This window comes from Oreochromis aureus, linkage group 5 (genome assembly GCF_013358895.1).
Source record: "Oreochromis aureus strain Israel breed Guangdong linkage group 5, ZZ_aureus, whole genome shotgun sequence".
Classification (NCBI taxonomy): Eukaryota; Metazoa; Chordata; class Actinopteri; order Cichliformes; family Cichlidae; genus Oreochromis; species Oreochromis aureus.
The window spans coordinates 21,725,453-21,750,426 of NC_052946.1; the positions used below are offsets into that span (position 1 = coordinate 21,725,453).

The 24,974-nt window shown below is 39.7% G+C and overlaps 2 protein-coding genes across 5 annotated transcripts in view; one reads left to right on the forward strand and one right to left on the reverse strand.

Annotated features, from left to right (window-relative positions):
* Window positions 1–550: 550 nt before the first annotated feature.
* On the forward strand, window positions 551–13,940 carry LOC116313676. Of its 4 annotated transcripts, none has more exons than XR_005613113.1 (20): window positions 551–2,877; window positions 3,331–3,490; window positions 3,777–4,011; window positions 4,621–4,724; window positions 4,818–4,923; window positions 5,013–5,054; window positions 5,161–5,279; window positions 5,790–5,846; window positions 5,952–6,012; window positions 6,105–6,328; window positions 7,907–7,960; window positions 8,044–8,098; window positions 8,179–8,280; window positions 8,439–8,477; window positions 8,612–10,069; window positions 10,908–11,079; window positions 11,179–11,262; window positions 11,452–11,547; window positions 12,075–12,215; window positions 12,324–13,940. XR_005613113.1 is itself a non-coding variant. In XM_031731446.2 (15 exons), the coding sequence occupies exons 2-15, from the start codon at window positions 3,383–3,385 to the stop codon at window positions 9,181–9,183; spliced, it is 1,878 nt and encodes a 625-aa protein (XP_031587306.1). In that variant the 5' UTR covers window positions 551–2,877; window positions 3,331–3,382; the 3' UTR covers window positions 9,184–10,793. The 4 variants fall into 4 exon arrangements, 1 of the variants encoding a protein (XP_031587306.1); XR_005613114.1 differs by having other exon boundaries at window positions 10,908–11,075; XR_005613115.1 differs by having other exon boundaries at window positions 8,612–9,909.
* A 4,090-nt stretch (window positions 13,941–18,030) lies between these two features.
* The window catches only part of erc2 (ELKS/RAB6-interacting/CAST family member 2), a 40,079-nt gene continuing 33,135 nt past the window's right edge, over window positions 18,031–24,974 (reverse strand). The window contains exons 13-19 of the mRNA XM_039612423.1: window positions 22,452–22,463; window positions 21,956–22,079; window positions 21,700–21,860; window positions 20,265–20,412; window positions 18,865–19,482; window positions 18,304–18,371; window positions 18,031–18,197 (exon numbers count right to left, since the gene is read on the reverse strand). Coding sequence (XP_039468357.1) covers window positions 18,345–18,371; window positions 18,865–19,482; window positions 20,265–20,412; window positions 21,700–21,860; window positions 21,956–22,079; window positions 22,452–22,463 — 1,090 coding nt within the window. The 3' untranslated portion in view covers window positions 18,031–18,197; window positions 18,304–18,344. The remainder of the gene's footprint in view (window positions 18,198–18,303; window positions 18,372–18,864; window positions 19,483–20,264; window positions 20,413–21,699; window positions 21,861–21,955; window positions 22,080–22,451; window positions 22,464–24,974) is intronic.

Below are 24,974 nucleotides of genomic sequence, written 5' to 3' on the forward strand. Positions count from 1 at the left end.
AGCCACTTAACACTGACCTATTCCTGCATAAGGAGGCACCTAACTCAAACAATGGACCAGTTCAGAAGTCTTAGGAAAATTAAACAGGGGTTTAAATGATGCGTACTTCTAATACTGCAACTACTAAAGAAATTGTTATAATTTTTACTGTTATTATTACCTTTTGGTCTTTGTTTATAGTTTCCCAAAACATTATATGTATATATAATGCTCAGATTTACAGTTTAAAATAAAACTGCATATAAAGAAAACTAAAGTACTAAATGGGAAGGAGTAGTCTTTCATCTTCTTACTTTCAACATATTCTAATATGCCTTATCTTAGCTCTTCCATAGTTGATGCTGACAGGTTAAAGGACATTTTGCACAAATGACTGAGAGCAAGTTCAGATTAAAAAAAAATAATTAAAAAATCCCAGCATGCACCTCTGCCACAGCTTTTCCAAAAAGGCAGCTATTTTAATCAGTGGAGTGGAACCAAAGTGTAACAAAAAGTTAGAATTTGGTTCACAATAAAGAACCATGACATATATGTTATATAACATACAGCCTAACTCATACAATCTATCAACTTTAACTTGAATACTGTGAGCATAAATATTCTGTTCAATGTGTAGAGGCTATTTTATTTGTGTTGTTATGTTATGTTGACTGGACCCTTCCTGTTTTTATAGGGGAGACTGCCCTGGCCTCTCCTCCTTAGGATGTGTGGCCGTATTTAGTTTGTTGGTCACTTATCCACACCTGTCCGACCTGGGTGATGTGTCCAAGACTGACCAAGAAATACAGTGACATATCTAACTCCTAAAGAAAATTTTAAGCAGTCTGTTCAGTCTGTTCAGTCTTTGTACTGATTGGTTCTGTTTACTAAGGTTTCTTACTCCAACAACTAGACTAGCGTTTTCTTTGTTATAAGCTAAGCTGTAAAAGAAAGATTTATATTAACTGTGAAATAAGTTAAATAACTCAAAGTAAAATGAGGAAAATGTCTTTCCTATGATGCAGTATTAGGCCACATTAAGAAGAAAAATATTATTTATCATTTTGAGAAAAAAGTTGAAGTTTCAAGATTAAAGTTGTAATTCTATTTTGAGAAAAAACAATCAGAATGTTACAGTTGTTGTATCAAGTAAACTGTCACGGCTACTTTACCCTCTGCAATATGTCTTGTGTAGTTGGGTTAATGGGATCGTACTTCAGAATCAGTTTTAGTTACAAGGAAGTTATTTCTTAGCACATAAACAGTGTGGAGAGGACTTTAAGGACATTAAAAAGATGGCGTAGAAAGTCGCATCTGGTCAGACGGAAAACTGCTGAAGAAATTCCAACTGTATTCTCAAAATGATTAATAATATATATTACTAATATATTACTAATGCTCCTCCATACTTTTCCACCTTTTACCAACATTAACAGAAAAAAAAGTTTATATGAATGACTTGTATAACTCATATTTAAAGACTTGAAAAATACATATATATCAAGATTTGCAATAATGGCAATTATTCAGTAGAAAATAACCACGTTGTGGTGCCACTTTACCTTCCAGAATTACTCCTTTGCACAGAGTTGACAGTAAAACAGGTATTACTGTCTTACTGCTTTCTACCAAGCATCTTAGTCCTTTCAATATAAAGAATGCAGCTAAAACCCATTTGTAGCTCTGCATGCACCTGTCTTTCCATGATACAAACCAAAAGTGAAAGTAATGTGAACACTTCTTACACTGCGCTAAAGTAACAAATCCTTTGAATTAATTTTCACATTGGCAACCTGTTTAAATGCAATAATTTTGAAGCATTACGAATGAAAGCTAACTCCATGTTTAAGTGAAAAGAAATGAGATTAACAAGGCCATCTGTTTTTTTATGGTAATAGCAGAAAATGAAAAACATAAACACAGCACAAGTTTTAAAGTGTTCAAACTTGCATGGACAGGGACAAGCAGAGTTCAGTTACACAGGTAGTCATATGTCTCACTGTTCATTCACTGTTTATTAACTGGTTCTTAAACAAAGAGATGTTATCTTAAACTCGAAATTTCTGACTATTGCAGTGCATTGAAAAACAAAACAGCCAAAAAAATGAAATGGTAAATGCAGAAAGTCTTATAAAAGACCTGAAAACTTCAGTGCCATTGTCTCACAGTAACAAAGCGAAAACACTGATATTTGTTTTCTTTTTTTTTATTCAGTTTTTTTTTCTTCTCAAGAGACAGACACGGTTTTGAGTTTAGTTAAACATTATGTGGTCGAACCAGTTGAGCTGCTGTGCAAGGTGTGTGCCATTGTGTTCCTCCTTGAATAATCCTCACTCAACGGACTGCATTAGTGTGGATGAAAGACATGCAAGTAGGTGTTAAACTTGTTTATCTAGGCACAGTTTACCAGAAACAGCAACACAAGGAATTTTTGACAAAGGCACAGAGAACACATTATCAAGTGCTGTCCAAAAAACAAAAAAAAAAACCCAAATAGGAACTGTTAACTGTTAAAGCACCACTCTGTGTACTGTTTAAGAATACTTTAGTCTTATAAAGGTTGAACCTTGTTCTGATTTTAAAAAAACAACAGAAAAAAAAACTCCTTGTGGACTTTGAACTTTGTGGTTTGTGTTGGTTACACTGTAGTCAAGAATTCGAAGCAGGAAGTTTTAGGATTATGCGCATTGCTGAGACTCGGTTGCAGACAGGAACAGAAAGAGAGAGAGGCAGGGAGAGAGAGGGAGGGACTTGTCCTGAATCAGTACAATGACGTGCTGTGCGGTGCAATTTTCACATGACTCAAGCACTTGTGGGTTACTTTGGTAAGGTGTGGAGCTGAATACCCAGTGGAAATGCACACTTTGGAGTGGATTACAACACGAGGTTTTAAAGAAAGTAAGACTATTTTTCTATTAGATTACTAATTTTGCTGTAGTTTTATGTCATGGAGTTTTATTTATTATACTCTTGTCTTGTCTAATGTCATACTACAGTGTTCTTGTTTAGTGTTTGAATGTGTTTTAAGGAAGGACTATTGAGTTACCAGCGAATACTGTAATGGATTTGTTAACAACACAAAGATAGTCAATGGCAGTTAAGTTGCTAGATCTAATTTGTATTGATTAAGTTATTCTGTTAAGCAAAATAACTTATTTTTATTTCTTTTTGACAAGGCCATAAACAAATGTGAAACACATTCATATATGTGGGTTTATAGTTTATCTCAGTGCCTCACTCCCACCCTTGTACAAATAGAGTTTCTGCATGTATAACTTCCAATCTCTAACCCAGCTGATGATCAGGAAGCAGCCAAATGACTCGCTTAACAAGGTTAAATGTTGCCCTCAGAGAAATATGCGTAGAAGAATGCTGTAGGACTGCTGCAGATACCTAAAGAAGAATGTTGGCTCTTGGATGGTCTTTCTGGTGTATTTTACTGAGTCTACACATGCCAGCTCATGGCTTGGAGATTTTTGAACTTGACAGCCATGAAGTCATTTGCTCACAGGTACTATAATTTACACCGCTTAAATACACCAACAACAACATGCCCTGTACATAAAACACAGTTTTCATTAATACGTTATTATAATGTCGCCGTAACATTTTCATTTCCTGTTTCACTGATCAAGTTATCTGTTCTCAAACATTTAATTAAAAGCAGAAAAAGGTTATTATATGATCAGAGTGTTTTATGTTTTATAACATAGTCATCAGAACTGCAAATATTGCCGCCCAGGCTCATTCAGTAACAAGTCGAATGTTTTTTCCTCTCAAATTTTTTCTCCTTAAAGGGTCTCTCTAAATGCAAGATGAAAGATGAGATGCCTGTTAATCCCAGCAAAAACACTGTGGATGTTCGGACACTAAAACCAGATTTTAAGCTCTGCTGTACGAACAAGACAGCATGTGCATTATGTTTGGTGATAGACATAGAGTTTAACATCGATCCAGATGAAGACATGGAAGACCAAGGCTCCTCTGGGTCAGAAATGGAAGAATACAGAGAAGACAAGATCACTTCAAAAGGTATTCCACTTATCAGTTCAAACATCATATTAGTACAAAAGGAAACTGTAACATGCCTTTTCATGTGATGCAGTTTTTAAACTTTTGTCTTGGTTGAAGGAAAGCCACTACAGTGAACAATGACTCTTATTTACTTGAAAGTCAGAGTTACTCATTGCGATATACAAGCAGATGTGTTTTGGAAGTCATCCAAGTGAGCTGTAGAAGAACATGTTCTGGGATGTTGGGAATCATTACTGGAACAATGAATGAGCAAACATGGAGTTTATTTGTGAAATCATTCATGTGAAATGAACACATGTTTTGCTAACAAAACAACAATTTAGCTCACAATGAAAATCAGTTATATCTGATTTGCTTTTTCATAAGTCAATCTGAAGAAGCAGAGGGTCGTTGCAACGCTGTCATAGATAACAGTGGCACAAGTGACAACCACTAGCTTCAGTTACTAATGGTTAGTAATACAAAATAAGTCCAGTGTCTTGACAGATAAAACTACTGGCTTATTGTGGAAATTAAGTTTTCACTGGTTCATTTGAGAGATCATATCTGAAATTCAGTTTCAATCCATTCTTAGCCGCACCTTCGTTTGTTTCTGTGTTACCACAGGGTCATTGACAGTATGTTATTGCACAGAAGCGTCCATGCCAAAGTGCAAGAAGGTGGTGTTTACAGTTAATCATGAAGCTCTTACTCAACAAAACCAGCTAAAGGTATTGTAAATCCCATGTACTTTGCACTGCCATTACTGCCTCACTTCCAGCATACTTGTGTCGTTAACGCTGATCTGTATGTGACTTCTACAGATCTCAGTGGTGATTACTCAGTCAGATGGCTTTCCCTTTGAAATCTCCCTGATTGTCCGTAGCTCAAGTATCACTGAAAGGGTTGCTGCTCCTTCTTTTAATGAAGGTGTGTATTTTTAATTATGTTTGAACTATAAAGCTACAGCTTATATTACGCATCTGGCAACAGTGACACATATACCTGTTTGTTCTCAGTGTGCTCCCAGGAACTGCAGAAAACTTTACCAGAGTGTCAAGGTAAAACACACAATCAAACAATGTCCCTGTGCATTAAAACAAAAAACAACAAAGAGAGAGAGAGAAAAACATACCTACTGAACTGATACTGATTCCCTCTTTTCAGTGCCCAAATTCACATTTGCAGTAAACTCAAAGATGAATCAAGTGGAGCTGCAGCTTGAAGACGGGAATAAGATCCCCCCCTCGATGTGCATCCAGTACGAGCAGAAGGGAAGGTGTCAGGTTAGTGCTATCAGTGCCTTAATTTGATGACATTTATAGTTTGTCATTTATATTCTGTACAAAGGTTGGAAAGGGTTTGACTTTTTTTAGTAAAAGAAGCAAAAACACCATTCCAAGTAAAACTGTAGCATTGAAATTTCACTTTATTTCACATTATTAGAAAGCATCAGAGGAGAAATTACTCATCACGTGGAATAGAGTTTTTCATGATGTTGTATAAATACGAATAAGTATACAATCATAATCTTCGATAGCTGGTGCAAGTTTAGTCTGTGTGAAGAAGGGATGTAGTTTAAGGAATAATTCAAGAATTTGAGGAGGAAATGCTTTCACTGCTTTATTAAATGCACTACAATCATTAACACTGCAAAGTAACTACCTGATAAACATAACCTGATAAATGTAATGAATATTGTCTTCCTCTGCCCACAAAACTAGCTGGGCAATTAGGCAAATTGTACTAAAGTTGTACTACTCTTCACTGAAGCCATTTTAAATGTTACTCTGCAGAGTTGGAACAGGATGACCATACCACTGTACTCCGTAACCCGCTGCATGTGTCTCCAGGTATCATCAGCTCTTTTACATGATTTCTCCTGGCTAATATCAGCAGTCTTGTGTCCCATACAGACTTATATGACTATCATATTTACATATTCTCATGTCCTATAGCTGTGGTACGAGGATGGACAAAGGTCTACACGGTCACTACAATGCCCATTCAATAAATCTGGTGAGAAAATTTGAGCAATGTGTATTTGTTTAATTGGAATGATTACCTCCTTGAAATGTAGACATCATAACTCACTCATGTGTCTCCCCTAGATTCTCTGAATGAATCACAAAAGAACATATGGGAAAATATCACCGTGTCAAAGCCCCATGTACAAATGACCAGCTTTGGAGAAATGTTATCCTGGAACGTGTCTGCGCCTTGCAGGCTGGATGGTAAAGTGTGGCTGCTTAAGAAACACAGTCGAAGCAGGAGTGCCTTCAGCCAACAGCTGGAAAATGGCACTGCATGGAAACAAAACATCAAGGGACTCTGGGTAAGAAGTGATATAGCCTAGTGAGGCATGCACTCCTCTTTTTCAGCCTCTTTTCATTATTATTCACTATCTATCTATCTATCTATCTATCTATCTATCTATCTATCTATCTATCTATCTATCTATCTATCTATCTATCTATCTATCTATCTATCTATCTATCTATCTATCTATCTATCTATTTTCAAGACCACTTGAAAATGGCAAAAAAATCTTATTTTGCATGGTTGGATTTTAACAAGGTTCCAAGTAGAGCTTCAACATGCAGCAAAAAGAAAGACAAAACATTTTTTTTGAGCACGCAATTTATTGAAAACAGTGCTGAAACTGAAACAGGCTGTTTTACAGCTGATCAAAAGTTTGGGACCACACCTCCGAAAAACCTCTAACCCCCCCAAAACAGAAATCAAAATTCCAAACATGAACTCAGTAATGAGTTCATGTTAATGCTATTGTTGTTTCATTATTGTTTCACTTCAAAAATTCGCTGTGGCATGCTTGATGCAAGTGTTTCCATGAGATGAGTGGGAACATTTCTCCAAGTGGTGAAGACGGCTGCACGAAGGGCATCTACTGTCTGGAACTGTTGTCCATTTTTGTAAACTTCCCTTGCCATCTATCCCCAAAGGTTCCCAATTGGATTTAGATCAGGGGAACATGCAGGATGGTGCAAAAGAGTCATGTTATTCTCCTGGAAGAAGTCCCTTGTCCTGCAGGCACTGTGTACTGTTGAAAAACCCACCTGTTACCACACAGACGAGGGCCCTCAGTCATGAGGGATGCTTTCTGCAAATTCTGGTCATAGCCAGCGGCCGTTTGATGCCCCTGCACCTCCTGAAGCTCCATTGTTCCACAGATGGAAAAAACAACCCAGACCATTATAGCGCCCCCTCCACTGCCGCGTGTAGAAAACATCTCAGGTGGGATCTGCTTGTCATGCCAGTAACGTTGGAAACCATCAGGACCATCAAGGTTACATTTTCTCTCATCAGAGAATAAAACTTTCTTCCACCTTTCAGTGTCCCATGTTTGGTCCAAACGGTCAGTTATATGGATTTCAAGAGACTCTTTTTGAGACCCTGCTTATGCAGTTCAACAACCTGACGATGCTCAAAAAGGGAACATTTTTTTGCTTTTGCCATCAGAACATCATGACAGTGTGACTACCTGACAGAAATTGACAATGAATCCATATTTTTTGACAGATCTGGCCTTTTGATTTTCAAAAAACTGCACACTCAAAATGTTTTGTTTCACTCCCATTTCTTCTTGTTGCATGTTGAAGCTCTACTTGGAACCTTGTTAACATCCAACAATGCAAAATATGATATTTTTTGCCATTTTTGCCAAGTGGTCTTAAACTTTTGATCGGGACTGTATGCACTATATCAGTTTGTTCCAGCTCTTAATTGAAAATAAAGGACATTTGCAATGAGTGAAGCACCAATATTAGTATCAATGTATCTGTATTAGACAAAAATAAAATATGCAGTTTATATTAACTGAATTTGAACTAAACCACTGTCTAGCTGAACACCCTATTTTATAAACTAATAGGATTTGCAATTGTTTTATCAGGTGAACACATTTGTGTTTGAAAATGTACCCGTCCGGCCCTTGCCGTGTTTGATGGTAAAGTATTCCAAAATGTATAGACTTAGTCATACCTGATTCCTGCACAGAAGTAACTCCTTTGTTTTTATTTGTTTATGCAGATGAGAGTAAAGGGAATGGAACATGACCTAGGTCCATTTTGTTTTGATGACAATGGTAGGTGCATGTCACATTTTTAAAATTGTAAAAGAATAGCATTCTTCTATTTTCTGAAAAGGGATTTTATTTTTTCCTAGTTGCAGCTGGCAGGTGGCGCTGGAGTCTCCTAGCCACTGCTGTTATACTCCTGGCTTTCATTACTGTGCTCATATTATGGTCCTTTCATAAATCTATCAAGGGTAAGTTTGACAATTTTCTTTTCTTTTTCGAGTTTATAGTCTAACAATAACATCACGTATTCACGGTGCAGTGAATCAGTTATTTGTGAAGAGATAAATATCCATGTAGTGATAAATCCAGTGATTTAAATTTACCTGTACTTTTCTTACTTTTATAGGATGGGTGTGGAGCTGGCAACACGGTGGGATAGTAAAAAGTGAGTTTTTTTCTCTACTTTCACTAACACACACACACACACACACACACACACACACACACACACACACACACACACACACACACACACACACAAAACAATACAATTCTGACATTACTTACTTTTCTCTAAAGTTGGTAAGACGCGTCATGTTGTCCTGCTGAGCCCCCCAGACGTGGATGATGCCACTTCTAAGTTGGTGTGTCAGATCGGGTCCACCCTCAGCGACAAGGGCTTCAGTGTGTCTGTCGACCAGTGGAGCAGGAGGGAGCAGTGTAATTGGGGGCCTCTGCCATGGCTGCATTCACAGCTGCTGGAGCTTAATAGCCTGGGTGGCCGAGTTCTGCTGGTTCTGACACGTAGAGCCTTGGAGAGAACCGAAGAATGGATGCACTGGAACAAAGATATTATCAACGAAAGCATGGGGAACAAAGAAAATGATCTACCAAAGCTGTGGTCACCTTATTCTGATTTGTTCACAGCCTCCCTGTTCCTCATTCAAGCTGAAAAGCTCCTTGATAGGGCTGGTAAACGTTTCGTTCTGGTGAAATTTGATTCCCACCCAAGAGAGACTCACACCAGAGACAGGCGTTTACCAGAGCTTCTTCAGGGGCTGCCTCTGTTTAGTTTTCCCTCTCAGACTCAGTCTCTCCTAGCTGAGCTAACTGTGACAAAGACAGAGAGAGGATCATATGGAGGAAGGTAAAAGTGAGGTACTCCAATGGCTAAAAAGGGACCAAGACCAGCAAGAAGGCATCATCGTGTAAATCACCCAAATGTACTTTAATAAGTTGTATTGCTTTAGTGTGTACATGAAGAATATGTTCATCAGAGTTAAAAAAAAATCTGCTTAAGCAGAAGCAGCTGCTGTACCAGGACAGTGTATACAAACTGACAGTATAAACTAAGTCTTTACATGTCTTGAGAGGATTATCTCTGTACACAAAGACAACGGCAAAAAATCTGGATGATCTAAGGTTCACTGTTCATTTTGGTCTTTTCGGGGATTTTTTGAAAGTAAGAACGGTTATAGTCTTATTTTCAAAGCTGCAAAAGTGTAACTCCTACAGACTAAAAATAACCGTGCACGGTAAGTCTGTCCACACCTGTCTATAAATATATTTGCCTCTGTTTTTGTTGTTTTGTTTGGTTTAAACGCTAAAACACATCGAGTTGTGATTGGTCTTTGGAAGGACAGCGGCTCTTATTGGGCCAGTGTAAGGACTTACTGAAGTACTTGTTATAAGTATTACCACGTTCCGTAAGAGCGGTGCCTTGGGACGAATATGTGCTCCGCCCGCGCGGGAGGTGTGGGTTATTTTTTGCAATCGAACACAACGCAGCCAACAGCCGGGTCATGTGTCAAGCGTGTCTGTCTTGGATTCACTCCTTTTAAAGTTTACTGCCCGTTTCACCCTATAGCAGCTCGAAGGTAACGAATACTCTTCATTTAAGAGTCAGTTTGTTGCTGGTCGTGTTGCCTGTTATAGTGTCAGATTTTCTGTCGGCTGATATATTTTTTTTCAACGTGAAACATGAAGAAGCAGAGACTGGCATAAAGGCTACTTTATATTTAGAAGCACGGTAACCGAGTACGTCCGGTTTCTGTTGGTTTTGTTTGTTTGTTTATGTTAATGTTTATGTTTATGTTCGTTTTTATATTGAACCAAACAGTGGTGGAACAAATAAATCAACTAAGAATATTTTAGAAGTTAATATACTTTATATGGAAAACCCTAATTAGGGTGTGTTAAGCAATGTGTTGTGGGACCCCAGCCAATACCGGAGGTTTTATTTTTAGACTTTTCAGGAAGTAAAACAAAATTTATTAACTTTCTAGCTAACGATTTCTAAATAGCAACTTAATATTTTCTGCTCAAGTGTGGTGTATGCTTTGCTACAGCTGTAGATAATATTGAGTACAATGTAAACAATGTAACCACTCTACTGGGCAAACTAGGTGATGACATAATTTCTAAATTACCACAAGCCTCTTTTTTCTGCATTTAGTTCAATAAACAATAAATTTAAAAAAAACAGTCAGAACATATAAGACAACAAATACATTTGATATGATATGTCTGTGATGTTCTAGTAACTGTTGATAATAGCAGTTAATTGATATATCATTCAGTACTGTAGTTGTATTTTTGTGTAATTGTGTATTTTTAAGCAACCTTTGTTTATATGTAAAACTTTAATATATAAAACCTGTGTAAAAAACAAAAAAAAAAACCCACAAAAAAAATGTTCGTGTTATCTGTGAAATATTGTGAAGCAGTGTTGGAGACTATGAAATATAATTGTGCAAAATAACTGATGTTGTCGTGAAGTAAACAGACAAATCTCACTTTATCTCTACTAACACAAGCACCATTTAGTAAAGACATGGTATTTTGGAGCAAATTCATAGTTTCATCTTCCGGCCAGATGGGCATGAAGAATCTCCACAGAAACCTGCTTCAGGGTGTTTGTCTATGGAGTCTGCTGGCTGTTCAGGTGAGCAGTTGTCCAGATAGCTGCAGTCTGTGTTCAGGGCCAGAAAATGACCAGTGTGAGGAATGCAGAGCTGGATGGACGCTCCATAATAAGATCTGTGTAGGTACTGTATACAGAGCTTCATTCTGGAGTCAAGACATTATCACTTATATATTTAATTTTTAAAAAAGTGTTTTTTACATTTTTAAATGTTGTGTTTTAGACATCGATGAGTGTGGCACACAGCTGGGTAACTGTCCTCCAAACAGTTACTGCTTTAATACAGAAGGATCCTTTGAGTGCAGAGGTCAGTGCCTTAGATTTGGTGTTAAAGAAACTACATATTGGATACTCATGCAAAAAATTGCGAATTGAACCTATTGTTCACTTGTCATCAGTGTGTGATTCATGACATCAACTGCCTATTATTTGCCGCAGCTTAAGAATGCAATGCAGGCAGTGGATTAAAAAAAGTAAATCACCCCTCTTTTCTCAGGCTGTGACGTGGCCTGTGTGGGCTGCATGGGTAGCGGACCAGCACGCTGCAGGAAATGTGCTTCTGGGTACAGACTGACAGGGTCCAAGTGTTTGGGTAAATACAAGAGAATAGTTTGTGCATGATATGCATTAGTTCCAAAAATGCTGGAACACTGTAAAACTGGGCTGTGCCATATCATGTTGTAATAAAATACCTCACAATATAAGTGTTTTTTTGCAATATTGTTGCCTTAAAAATAGTGAGCACAAAACATGAGTCAAGCTCAGGCGTGTTTGAAGAAGAGCTTGTATGTCAGCCTGCAGTGAAAAGAGTACACTGAAAAAATATGCAAGAAAAATGTTGCCATTAGAGGTCAAAACAGCAAAACTTGAGGCAAAAACACCATTGAGTGGAACCAGGCTATGAAACAGGAGATACAAGTAGCTGATTAAATGTGAACCAAAAGCAAACAAATAACTCAATAAAGCATCGCTAGTTACATGTGCTGGTTTCACTCTATATGACAGACAGAGCAAATAGTAGGTGAAAAATAATGTTGCAGTTACATGGTGGAAAAGTAGAGCTCCAAAACTCTAGCTGCTTAAAACGTCTGACCATTCTGATGCTATTGTTTTGCTCAGATATAGATGAATGCAGTGACCGTGTGCTTGCCTGCCATGGTCTGGATGAGATTTGTACCAACACAGAAGGATCTTTCCGTTGTGACTGCGCTGAAGGATTCATCCGCATGGACAGTGTTTGTGTGAAGAAGCAGTTGCCTCGTGAGTGCCATCTAATGTTAACCATGGACACTTACAAATACAAGAACAGAAAATTTACTCAAAAGAAACCAAACTGAATTCTTCTTTTCTCTCATCCTTCTCCTGCAGATTTTGAGGAGAAAGGTCTATTTGAGGATATCCAGGATGATGAGGTGGAGGTACTGAAGCAGATGTTTTTTGGGGTGGTCCTTTGTGCTCTGGCAACACTTGCAGCAAAGGGAGATTTGGTCTACACATCTGTGTTTATGGGAGCATTGGCAGCCATGGCGGGTTACTGGCTTTCTGATAGAGGAGACCGTTTGTTAGACAGCTTTGTAAAGGGACGTTAGAGTTGCAGACTTTTGCAAAGAGAACTTTACAGGAAGTGGACAAACCAATGTGCTACTGCATAGAGTGGCTTGGAGTTTTGCATTATTTTGTATTGTGTGGAATATAATAAGTACTTTTAAAAATGTCTTGTTTGTTAAAGTATATAAACTGTTGCTTTAAGTTTATGCTGCTTGTAAATGTGTTTGATTCAGGAGGGTGACATTTAGTGTGCCTTATCTTCTGCAAGAGTGCAGATTTTCTCAGACTCGTGGGTTTAAAATGGTTTTCCATGAGTCAGTGGGTGATATCATGGTCCTTATGGAGTATGGAAAAGAAAATACATTTGTGCAGTGAGATTCACAAAAGGTTGATTCAGTTAAGCAGCTAAAGAATTGAAGTGCATTTTGTGGTATCTAACATTGTCTTATTTCTTAGAATAAAATTACAGATGTCTTGAATTCTACGTACACATTGCAGTTTTAGTGGGTTTGATTACGGAGATTCAAGTGAAACCTGTTAAATCTTTAAAAGTATTGGCACAGGCACCCAGGGAAAAAACTGGCTTTCAGGGTCTCAAGTATCTTTCTGACAAGGACATTAATGAAGCAGGAGACATCTAAATACCACAGTGATTGTTGGCTCACTTTACACAAGTAAGAGCCAAAGAATCCAAACTAAAGGCCTAAACAAAGGGGGGAGAAGGTATCTTAGCAGAAGGCTTAGTAAGAAAGCCATGTGTTTAGATTATTATCTGTATTAAACAAAGACATTAATGTTGTGCTCCTGCACAAGGTACTGACCATGGCCAGTTTTCCATATAAAATGGACTGCTGTATGTACTGCATTGGAAATGAGCCACGATTGGGTTTTTCTGTATTTGGAGCCGCCAAAATACAATGAGAGGATAAATTCACCACCTTCTTTTTTTTTTTTTAGGTACACCTGTTCAGCTGCCGTTATGCAAATATATAGTTGGCTAATGATTTAAGTGACTTTGACTATGTCAAGGTTGTTGTTGTCAGACAGCCTGGTCTCAGTATTTCACAAACTGGTGATCTATTGAAAATTTTCCAAGATAACCATCTCTATAGTTTACAGATGATGGTCCAAGGCATGTGGACCCCAGCTCAGCAGCCAGACCCTGAACTTTAACATGTAGCAAAAGCAGCGATGAGCAGTTAGGCTGCTGCCTCCATTTCTACCTGTTCATGTTTCTGAAGTCAAAGTCTCTCTGTGCTGGTTTTCATCAGTGCTTTGTGCCGTCAGCACAAACTAAAGGAACGATTATGTGTCCTCATTAGGATCCTGATTTGTGTTGGTGTGTGGGAATTTGTAGTAAAGCTGTTATGTTCAATGCTTTCCATGTGCACATTTTTCAAGGTATAAATGCTCAAATAAATACTTTACACACAGTTATTCTGAATCAGTCATCTTCAGTGAGGATTAAATCAGGTTTTAACTTAAATTAAATTAAAAATGCATGCCACGAAAGAGTTCGGGTCTTAGGAGGTTAAAGAAAGTAGACAAAGTTTATGTAGAAAGTGGCAACTGTTTAAGTGATTTTAGTTGAAAAATCACAAACGCAGACAGAAAGAAAGTCACCTTTATTTGATGGATATAAACAAGCTGGCCAACACTCAATAGTAATATTCTGATACAGCACATACAATAGCAAACTGGGGCACTGAGGACAGCCTCCTATAGTTTTTATAAAACAAAACATTACAGAGTATCCATGCTTTTTTTTCCCAAACTTACTCAATCTCCTTTTTTTTTCATTTAGGGACTTTCTCTTTATAAAGTTGTTGTTGTTTTTGTTTAGTTTTTTTTAAATAGTTTTCTCTTGTGCATTCACACAACAACATACACGCACTCATAAACAAATAAATTGCAGTTATGCACACACACATCCCTCTTTTCTGAATGCATTTACACCAGCAACTCCAAGAACATGCTGCACTCTCACAGAACTGCACAGGCTGTCTACTAAGGGGACACAGTAAGTGAGACACACATCACTCTCAAACACAACATCACACCGTCACAATGCACGATGCAGATGCAATTAATGTATGAGGAATGATGCTTTATGGGAGATTAGCTCACGTTCACACGAATAATCATTCAGCATGCTGGACACACATTTAGTTTGCTCCTAGGTTTTTACTGTACACCTCAAAACATTTACCTATACAAATAGTACAGTCTCAAACTGGCATGTTCAGTGCACTGAAACAATAGAAAAAATAAAGCTAACTTAAATACAAAAAAAATGAATAATAAAAAAGTAAACATAATATTTGTTCCGTCAAACAAAAGCGTTTCTGGCATTGGTCACAGTGATTTGTTTAATCCAAAGTTTTCAGTGATATGCAATAAAACAAAAACAACCTGTTTACAACAATACAGTGAAAATGTATGGTAGGCTTTTTTTTTCTTTTTTCTGAAGGCTTTTGAAAATTACCGGTGACTTTTCAAGTCTTTCTACACAGCTGTTTCTAGGCACCGATGAAGCCTTGCCTTCTCAAATCTGCCACACACTGAAGCGCAATGTCAGATTACTCTTGCGTCTAAGCTCAGGAAACCAGTCCCAGCCTCTAAACCTTGGTGTCTCCGAAACCTTTTTTTTTGTGACACAACAGTAGAGAAATCGCTCTGCATAGAGAACAGGAGATTATCCTTACATCATCACTTTCAGTTGGCACATTATGTAAAAATCAACATGCATGGGCACAATTGAAATGTCGTCTACCATGTAAATCATATATTACTATTTCATGGTAGGAGAACTCCCTACTTCAAGTATTCAGTAGATAAGGACCTGAAAATAGAGGATTCATACTTCATCCCCCTGATGGTGTAGTGAGAGGATTGTTGCTCCTCTGTCTGTTTGCATTGTCTTCCCTTTTGTTTTGTTTTGTTTTTTAACATCCAAGTCAGGATTTATCTTAACATTTGTAAACACAAACAGCAAAGTTTCACACGGTCTGTTGGTTCTTGGTCGGCGGATCGGAGCCGTAACGGTGGGAAGCAGACACATAAAAGATGATGCACAGATCACCTTGGAGTGATGGGTGAATGGAAAGACATTTATATACAACAACCAACACTTGGCCATAAAAGGGAGACACACAGGCACCATGAGGGTAAGAGAAAGGAACTGGGAATTGTAACAGTCTACTTCATTTTTCCACTATACTGTAACAATTTGTGTGCGCGTTTTTTTTTCTACTTGGTTCGCTGTCACAGTCACATACATCATCACTTCGGTTTACAAGACGACAACGACGACAAACACACGAAGGAAATGCATCCAGACAGAGTCACTCAAACCTCCGGTTGGATGATAACTGTGATAGTCCTCTCACAAGTGCAAGCTTCTGACTGCTGAGTTCAGCAGACATAATCTCAATGCTACCTGTGCGAGCTGCAAAATTAAAAAAATAAATAAAGTCGCTGTTCAAAGTCGTCACCACAGGCAAAGTGGTCTTCAACTGAGTTGTTTTTCACATTAAGAAAGGAATGTAATAATGTCACCTTTTCTAAACTTCTAGATAGATTTGGATACACTTCTTTGTTTCCCATAAACTGTTCTAAAGCTAATTTTTTTCTATTTGGGCTGTCCTGTATTTTCAGACAGGGAATGTTAACTTTGCTGCTGAGGGGGGTTTTCATACATAGTACAAATCAGAGGAAAATCACACCGCTCAACGCTCTAAATAAGACATTTCTCAGACCTCCAGCCAGTTAGAAAAATAACCATGAAGAAAAAAGAAACATATTTATATATATATATATATATATATTATATATATTTATATAGTATCTTGTCAGTTTGAAATGATTTTCTGACCACATATAGACACACTCTATAGATTTCTCTCTATATGTATAATATATGCATATCTATCATATGTGTACAGTTTTTACGAGGCACAGGCCACCTTGTTGAGAAGGAGAAAACAAGTCACTATGTTTGGGGAGGTCACACAGACTACTGCTGGAAGAGTACAAGGGAGAGGGGAGCAGGAGCATACTCTGGGTCAGACACTGGTGTGTCAGTGGCTCCAATAGACCTGCAGGATAAACATCTATTGGACACTGCCTTCTCTTTATAGTCTAGAATGATGCTTATAGTAGCAGTATTTGCTGAGGGACCTAGCCTCTGTGTGTGGATCACAAACCCCTTTTGTCAAATCATATGTACAAAGAACTCCTTTACAGTTGTTTATGAAGCCCATTGTGGGATCAAGTCCCTTTACTGTAAAAGGACTAAAAGATGCTCTTTACCAGGTCTTCTCACACCGTTTAGTTTGAGCACCAGCAGAAGCACCATTAGTAAAAATTCCTGCAACACAGAGGAGGTGCATAGGTGCATAGTCTCAGAAATAATCTAAATAATCTGATCAATATATTCTGACCACTCCCTTGGCTGCTGTGATTGGACAATTAAATCATTTTGACTTGATTTAAGTAAGGATGGGAATGCATTCACTCTATGTTTCTACTGCATAGTTTATTTCTTTTTTTTTGACTACTTTTGATTAAAATGAGGTAAGATGAAGATAAAATCCATTGCAGCCACAGCCTTAAGGCTAAAACTAGCCAGAGAACTGGAAGGCCCTGCTTGCGCAGCCACAGAAACCTCTTGATGCTGCAGGCAAGGCTCAAGCCTGTCATCAGTCAGATCAAAGCTCTTCGTTTTACCAACAAGAAATGACAAAAGAAACCCTAAAACCACTTAATCTGGATTGTGTGGAACATGCTAGTAAAGGGACACCACGTCACATTTAGAAATGCTGAAGAAACGCATGGCAGGTAAAAAGGTTAAAAAAAGGAAAAGAAAAGAAGAAGTCACTGCGTGCCACAGAGGGAAAATATAGCTCAGCAACACAATCTGATGATTACAACACGCCGAAGGTCATGACAGCCAGGCAGAGGGGTCAGATGTCACCAGGTGAGTCAGAAGGGCAGTGAGGATTGAAAAACCATGACAAGAGTCAGGCGGAGGAGCCAACCAGAGCCAGAGGAGTCAGTCAGGCAGGTGAAACAGTCAGCAAGACAACCATGATCTTGAACCAGTCAAAGGAAGAAGGAGGAAGGAAGAAATACTGGGCTGACAGACAGTCATGAGATCTCTGCTGGGTGGATCAAGAGAGCGCCGTTGGCCTGAACTTGTGACAGACAGGTGAGTTGACCTCGGTGTAACCTCTGATACAGTGCTCCCGTGTTAATCACATGTCCAAGCAACAATTAGACACACACAGAACATCTCTTTCTCCATATCGTTCCCTCTCCATCCACTTCAGTTGTGAATATCTAATGTTGTGTGAAGTGGAGTGCGTCTTGTCCTGTTCACACCAAGAAGAGTTCCCACATCACCTTAAACAGAACATGAAGGAGACAGTGGAAGTTTCAGTTTGGAAAGATTTTTTTTTTTAGTGTAATTAATATAATGTTCACTACAGCATGTCTATGCGTGTCCAAATGGGTGAAATACCTGCTCAGCTGTCAGTCTCTATGCATGACCTGCACACCTGAGTTCCCCCTCCTCTTCCTGGGAAAAAAAGGTCCCGTTGCTGGGTACTGATTGAGTGGAGGTAATAAATGTTTAGTTGGGTAGTGTTACAACATCATGGCGTGGCTGTGCTCCTCCAGTAGTGACTGAATCATCTGAACGTGAGAAAAAGAAATACTAAGTCTAAATGTGACAAACATGTTGAGATTTTTACAAAACACCACAGAAAGTAAAATTAAGAAAGTCTTAAATATTCCTCACCCCTCAAAACAACATTAGAGCTTTGGTTGTCACAGCAAGGATTATGCCCAAATGCCCTCCTCGTCATCCTGTCATTGGCAGTGTTATGCATGAGGAGAAGAACGCAAGCAGAAGCTGTTATGTTGCTTTTAATCAAAGCAGCATGGAGAACTGGAGAGACTGAAACTGTGTCTTATTTATACAATGTAATATTAAAACAAACATCTGGTGACAGGAGCGATGTCAGCGGTTAATTCTTTGTTCACTTACTGTCACAACTATTTCTCTACAACAGAATTTTAACATTGCATCTATTGTCCAACTATTGTGCTTCTGTGTATTTGACAGTCTTTTGTTTGTTGACTGTCAAAGCGAACTTCTAACCATCATGGCTGAGATTATCACAGATATCTGTGTCACATGCAAATACAGTATGTAGCTTGTGGCATTTGTTGGTCTCAGTTATTAAATTAACCCAGTTTTAGGCCATTTTTACTTTTCTATATCAAAAGACTTCAGTGCTGACTTTTGAAACATGATGTAAATAGCATTTAATAACATAAATAACATGTGTGATCTTACCTGGTCCGGGGAAGGGCGATGGCCAGCATGCGGGGGTCCTCGGGCTGGTCCCCCGCGATGGTGGGGCGACGGGTGACGTGGATGTTGGGCATGGTGAGGGTGTTGGGGGTGCTGAGGGTGCTGGGGGTGTTGGGGGTGCTGAGGGTGTGGATGTTGGGGATGTGGCCCCTGTTGTGGAGGTCCGTGTGGGTGCTGAGGGTGAGGGTGCTGCGGAGGCAGATGCCCGTGTGGGTGCTGTTGAGGATGCTGGGGGTGCTGTTGGTGAGGGTGCTGGGGCTGTGGAGGGCGTGGGTGCTGTTGGTGCTGGGGAGGTGGTTGGGGGTGCTGAGGATGTTGCTGGTGAGGAGGGTGAGGGTACTGCATTTGTGGCTGCTGTGGGTGTGGGTGTTGCTGGGATGCCTGTGGGTGCTGTGGGTGTTGGAGGTGCTGCGGGTGTTGCGGATGTTGCGGGTGCGGGGCGTGTGGATATGGAGTCTGCTGAGGGTGGGGAGCGTGGGGATACTGGGGCTGGGGCTGAGGTGGAGCATGTGGGGGCTGAGGCTGGGGGTGGTGAGGAGCATGTGGATGATATTGCTCGTCTTCATAGTTGTCGGCTATCAGCTTCATTCTGCTTTGTGTCTGTAGGAGGAGGGCAGATCAGTGCATGACGCTCTGCAGTTGGCAGAAGTGAGGAGACTGCACACTTACAGTACATGGCAGCAACTTGTCAGTAACAAAGTAACTGTCGTTGTCCTAATTCATAACATAAAAATCAGGTTGTATTAAATAAGGCTTAAAACTACTGATTAAGATCAGCAACAAGTGTCACCCCCTACTGGCAGTTAGACAGACTGTATAACTCTTAGACACATCTACAATGGCTTTAGACCTAGAGGCTTCCTCCATTCTTCATATATCGTCTGTGGTTAAACTACAGTACGATTCTAGGTGACCATCCACTGTCCAAGGATCAGTTCATGTGTTTCCAAGGTGACATAAGACAAAAACTAGAGACAGAAAAGTGGCCAGACTGCCTTTGCCAGAATTTTACGTGTACAAATCATACTAGAGCTGTACACCTTAAAATTTGAGTTAGCTTAGAATTAAAAAAAAAAATGAATTTTTGAGACTGCTGTAAAACTGAAGTCTTGGAGGCAAAGACTTGTTATTCAACTCTGTTTACGGCCACAAATTATTTGCAAATTGAGATGATAATGAAAGCACATCACTTCATTTTAGTACTAGTCCAGAATTAACAGAGACTTAAGACATAAAAGCAGAAAAATGACTCTGAACTTGCAAATTGGTCACGCAGTGATAACCTTGTAGAAAATTGTTTAGCTGACTTGTGCAGCTACATTTTTCATTTTGGCAACAAGCATCGGCAGAGAGAAATTTTGGAAGTATGCTGCAGTACTAACATGTTGTTTGAGCTGGTGCATCAGTTTGTCCCGCTCCCTCTTGAGGGCTAGCACCTCCTCCTGGGTCTTCTTTTTATTCGAGGCAGACAGTTCCAGCAGTGCAATATTAGCATCTTTCTCACTAATTGCTGCCAGCAGAGCTTGTTGTCTGAAAGAAAAACAACATAAAACACTACAGTAGCATCTCCAGAAAAAACACTCTGTAAAAACTGCTATTGAAATTGAAACTACATACAGTTACATGAAAAAGAAACTCCGTCGTCTTTTAATTCTAATGTTTTACATATTAGCACATAATAATAAGACCTTGATTCTTTCCTTTTTGAGCAATTCTGTTGTAGATCATTATCCTGTTACAATCCTGTTCAGCCAGATTTAGCTGTCAGATAGAAGGCCTCACATTCGACTCTAGAATACTTTGATATACAGAGGTGCTCATGATCCACTCAGTGAGTACAAAGTACCCAGACCCTGCGACTGAAAAACAAGCCAAAATCATCACCCCACCAACACTGTTTTAACTGGGTACGAGGTGTTTGTGCTGATATGTTGTGTTTGGTTTTTGTCAAACTTTGTGCTATTTATTATGACCAAACATCGCCATGTTGGTCTCATTTGTCCAAAGGACAGTTTTTTCTTAAGATGCAGTTTTACGATGTGTGCTGCCATGTTCTTTTTTTTTGAGAGAAGAAGCTTTCTTCTGGCTCTCCCATACAAGCCATACTGTCATGAACTTGAACATTTAACAAGCTAACCGAGGCCTGTAGAGTCTGAGATTTGGGGGGGTTTTTCTGATATTTCGCTGGACATTATCTGGCCTCAGGGTGAATGTGCAGCACATATTGACTTTTGGGTAGATTTAAGGAGCTTGGAAAGAAAAATGATTGGACTATTTTAAGTTTCTTGAAGAGGTTTCACTTCAGGGAAGCTTCTTCGGTTCTAAGACCAAATGGTGGAGAGCCCCAGGTATTTAAGCCCTAGTGGGAGTTGTCCCTTAAAAAAAACTGGGACTCTCCACCATTTGCTCTTAGAACTGAAGAAGCTTCCTGGATGAGAAGTGAAACCTCTTCAAGAAACTTAAAGCAGTCCAATAGTTTTTCTTTCCAAGCTCCTTAGATTACAATGACCTGGATGACTGAGAACCTACACAGACATTTTGGGTAGACTGGCTACTGTTTTGAATATCAGTATGACCACCGTGGTGGATTTCATATTACTTTTTGTTCTGATAATGAAATCAAATTTGAAATTGCAGTGCCATGTCAGCTGTCTTCTCATAAAGAAGGTGGGGAAGGAAGAAACAATTGAGCTGGATTACATTTTGAGAAAAGAAATCAATCCAAGGCTTAATTACAAGCACATTTTTAAAAAGGAGGTTGAAAATGTAGGCCGCCAATCTGATTCTTGCTAACAGCAAATCTCAGAAAACACTAACTTCATTTCAAGGATCTCCTCCAGCTGTTTCCTGCGTTCTTGTCTCATGTTGGTGAGGTGAGTGTCCCTCTCCTGTAAAGACTGCTGTGTGGAGGAGAGACGCTGCTTGGTGGCATCCAGCTCTTGCCTCGTCCTTTCTAGCGTGTTCATTAGCTCCTCCAACTGACGTTTGGGAAAACAAGGACACATATCTCATTAGGTAATTACTAAACTGTGTATCATCAGGGGTAAATATTTTTTTTATCATGGTACATCACCTTCAAGTGGTGACCACCATCTATGGAGCTGTCCTTACGAGGGTCCTGTCCCAAGCCTTTCTTGTCACCTTGCGGCCCCAATTTGATATTCGAACCCTTTTTAACTTGATCTTTACCCCCTTGTCTGCAAAACCACAAAATTTGTGCATTTCCATTAAAAAAAAAAATCTTGAAGTCAGTATGAAAAATATGAAAAATATGTAGACTTATGAACTGGGTGCATTTTATACCCAAAACCACAACAAAAATGTGAAACACAAAACAAGCAAAGCCAGTACAGCAATGGGCGATCATGTCAAGTGCATTTTGAATGTATTCAGTTTCAAAATAGTACCGCTCATGAGATCACCAGGACAACAACAAAACATGAGCATCACAGATGTAGCGATAGCTTCATGTTAATTGCATTGCTGTGATAAATCACAGGTTTAAGCACCAGTGTTAGGATGGAGTTAGGAAGAAATGGGGATGTAATGGGAGCAGGGGCATTACTTACCTGGGAGCTAGACTGCAGATGGGGAAAGGAAAAGGCAGAAGATAAGGGGTTGATGGAACGAGTGAAGTAGACATTGGAAGCAGGAAATAAGAGAACGCACAGGAAAGTAAAAAAACAAACAAAAAACAAAACAGACACATTAGAACCAGAACATAAAGAAACAATCACAAGAAAAAAGTACAGTGAACCCAGAGGAGATCACGCTGTGTTCATTGCTCAACAAACAACATGGGAAATTACAAATGCGCCTGTGGCAGTCACTGCTCTGCAGCCTGACACAGCTAATGCAGGATGCCCCTTCCCTGAAAACAAGGGTCCATGTGCATCTTCTGCCAAGCCTGGGAGTGGCAGACATGCATTGAGTCAGGCAAAAGTTAGCCGGGCAAAAATAAGAGGAGAGGACAGGTTTGAGAGCCGAGCAAAAGGAGAGGAAGCCAACAGTGGTTTGATCAAGTGGGCAAGAAGGGAGCTAGTGGGAGAATCAGTTATGGATGCAGGGTTGTTCAGACAGAACAGACCTGACTGAACTGACACACTTCAGGACTGAGGGCTCAGTCCAGACCCTACCTACTACAGCACCCCACACTGAGCGCGTGTAGACGTGGAGCACAGCAGCTCTATTCATGCAGGCCACTAGGGCTGATCTTTTCCTTTAGTATCTGGTAGAGCAAGCTAGGCAGGGCACGTGGGGGCAGGTTGGGATGGAAAGCAGGAAGAAGGGGGCACTGGAAAATAGGGTCTGTCAGGTGGTATTAATGGGATATGAGGGTGCAAGGGTGGCTGGGTCACAGAGGGTGACTTGGGGTGAGGCGAGCAGATGGGTGGCTGGAATGAGAAGGGGAAGCGTGCTCGTGGCAACAGCAAACATCAGCTGAGGGCAGACACTTATACAATAAGCTACTACAAACAACCAACGCCACAAAAAGACACAAAAGGGTGTATATTTGTGTGTCTTAAAGTGTGTTAGCAGGAAGCTATTTCCACAAGAACACAAGGAAGTATAGAATATATAGCAAGTTCAAATAAGATGTAAAAAAAGTAAAGAAGTCAAAGCAAGTGGGTAAATCACACCAAGTTCTATCGATAAAGGTGCTGATGCGTGCATTATTTGCAGTATTATTAGTATTAAAACATTTACAGTATATACAATGCACTTTTAGTTAGGGTTACAAATTACAAAATATTTGCTTTTAAAACTGCAATTTTTATATTGGCAGTTTGCTGCAACACCGGTGTGACTGAATTTACTGTGTGACTTTACCAAGCATCACCATGGAAACACGCCAAAACAGGAAAAAAATGAGTGTAGCATGTGGTGCAAATAAATGCCAAACAATATATGCCTATCTGGACATATATTAACAACATTATGACCTGATGATTTGCATTTATATGAAGTACAACCCTTGATCTTTAAGGGTTGAACTTCATATTTGCTTAAAATTTGACATGACTCTTTAATTTGCTGTGATTGCTCATACAACGAAATATTTGTGGACTTTTTTCCCACTTTACATCATCAGTGCACAGATAAATGAGTGTTAACGATGACTGCTGCCCAAAAATAAACATGCAACACAAACTCCTTCTCCCTTTCACGTGTATACATGCACACACACACACACACACACACACAGTCACACGCATAGAAAAGCTCCTTAAATGATCAAAAAGCAGTCACAGGCACAGATGCAGACTACAAAGCAAACACATGCTGAAGAAATAAAAGCAAAGATGAATCCAGGGATCTTTGTATCATGTACGCGAGTAAAGTAATAGCACCACGGACTAAAAACAGACTGTGTAACTCTGATACAAAGATTTTTGAATCCTTTAAACAGCAGGCAGACCCAGGCACACAGGTGAAACCAGATGCAGTTGCGGCAGTCGCGGTCGGAGACTTTAACCACGCAGCCAAGCCTTAAGTGCCAGGGCAGAGCACTCACTTTCCCAGGAAATCCCACACCATGCCCCCTATCTGCTGGGGAGCAGTGGACACAGAAGGGAGCGGGTCAGGGGGAGCTCTGCCACCGGGACGAGGGGTGGGGCGGGGGGCGGGGGGAGGGGGGCTGGTGTCAAAACAGAGAAAGATTTGCAAGGGAGATGAAGAAGAGATTTTGAAAAATTAGAATCAGATTTCAGAACAGAATAGAAGTAGGTTGAAAGTTGATCCATGGCCAGGGGTAAAGAGAGGGGCAGGTGAGCATGGTACAGAAGACAGAGAGGGAAACGGGACGGAGAAAAGTGGGTAAAGATGGCAAAAAAAGGACAAGAAGATGCAATTAATCAAACACCACTAACAAAGTACCACGACATTAATCCTATAATGATCTGAGAAGGGAGTATATAAGTGTTTTTAACACTAAGCAGTGGCAGGGGAGAAGGGCTGTGTGGTCCTCATGCAGATCAACCAATCCCTATGTTAGTCTCATCCGTTTGAATCCTGTCCAGGTAAACGACGATGATCTCCTTCATTAGACAAACCAAAGCGCAAATCTGCTTGCAGTGCTGCTCCCAGGAGAG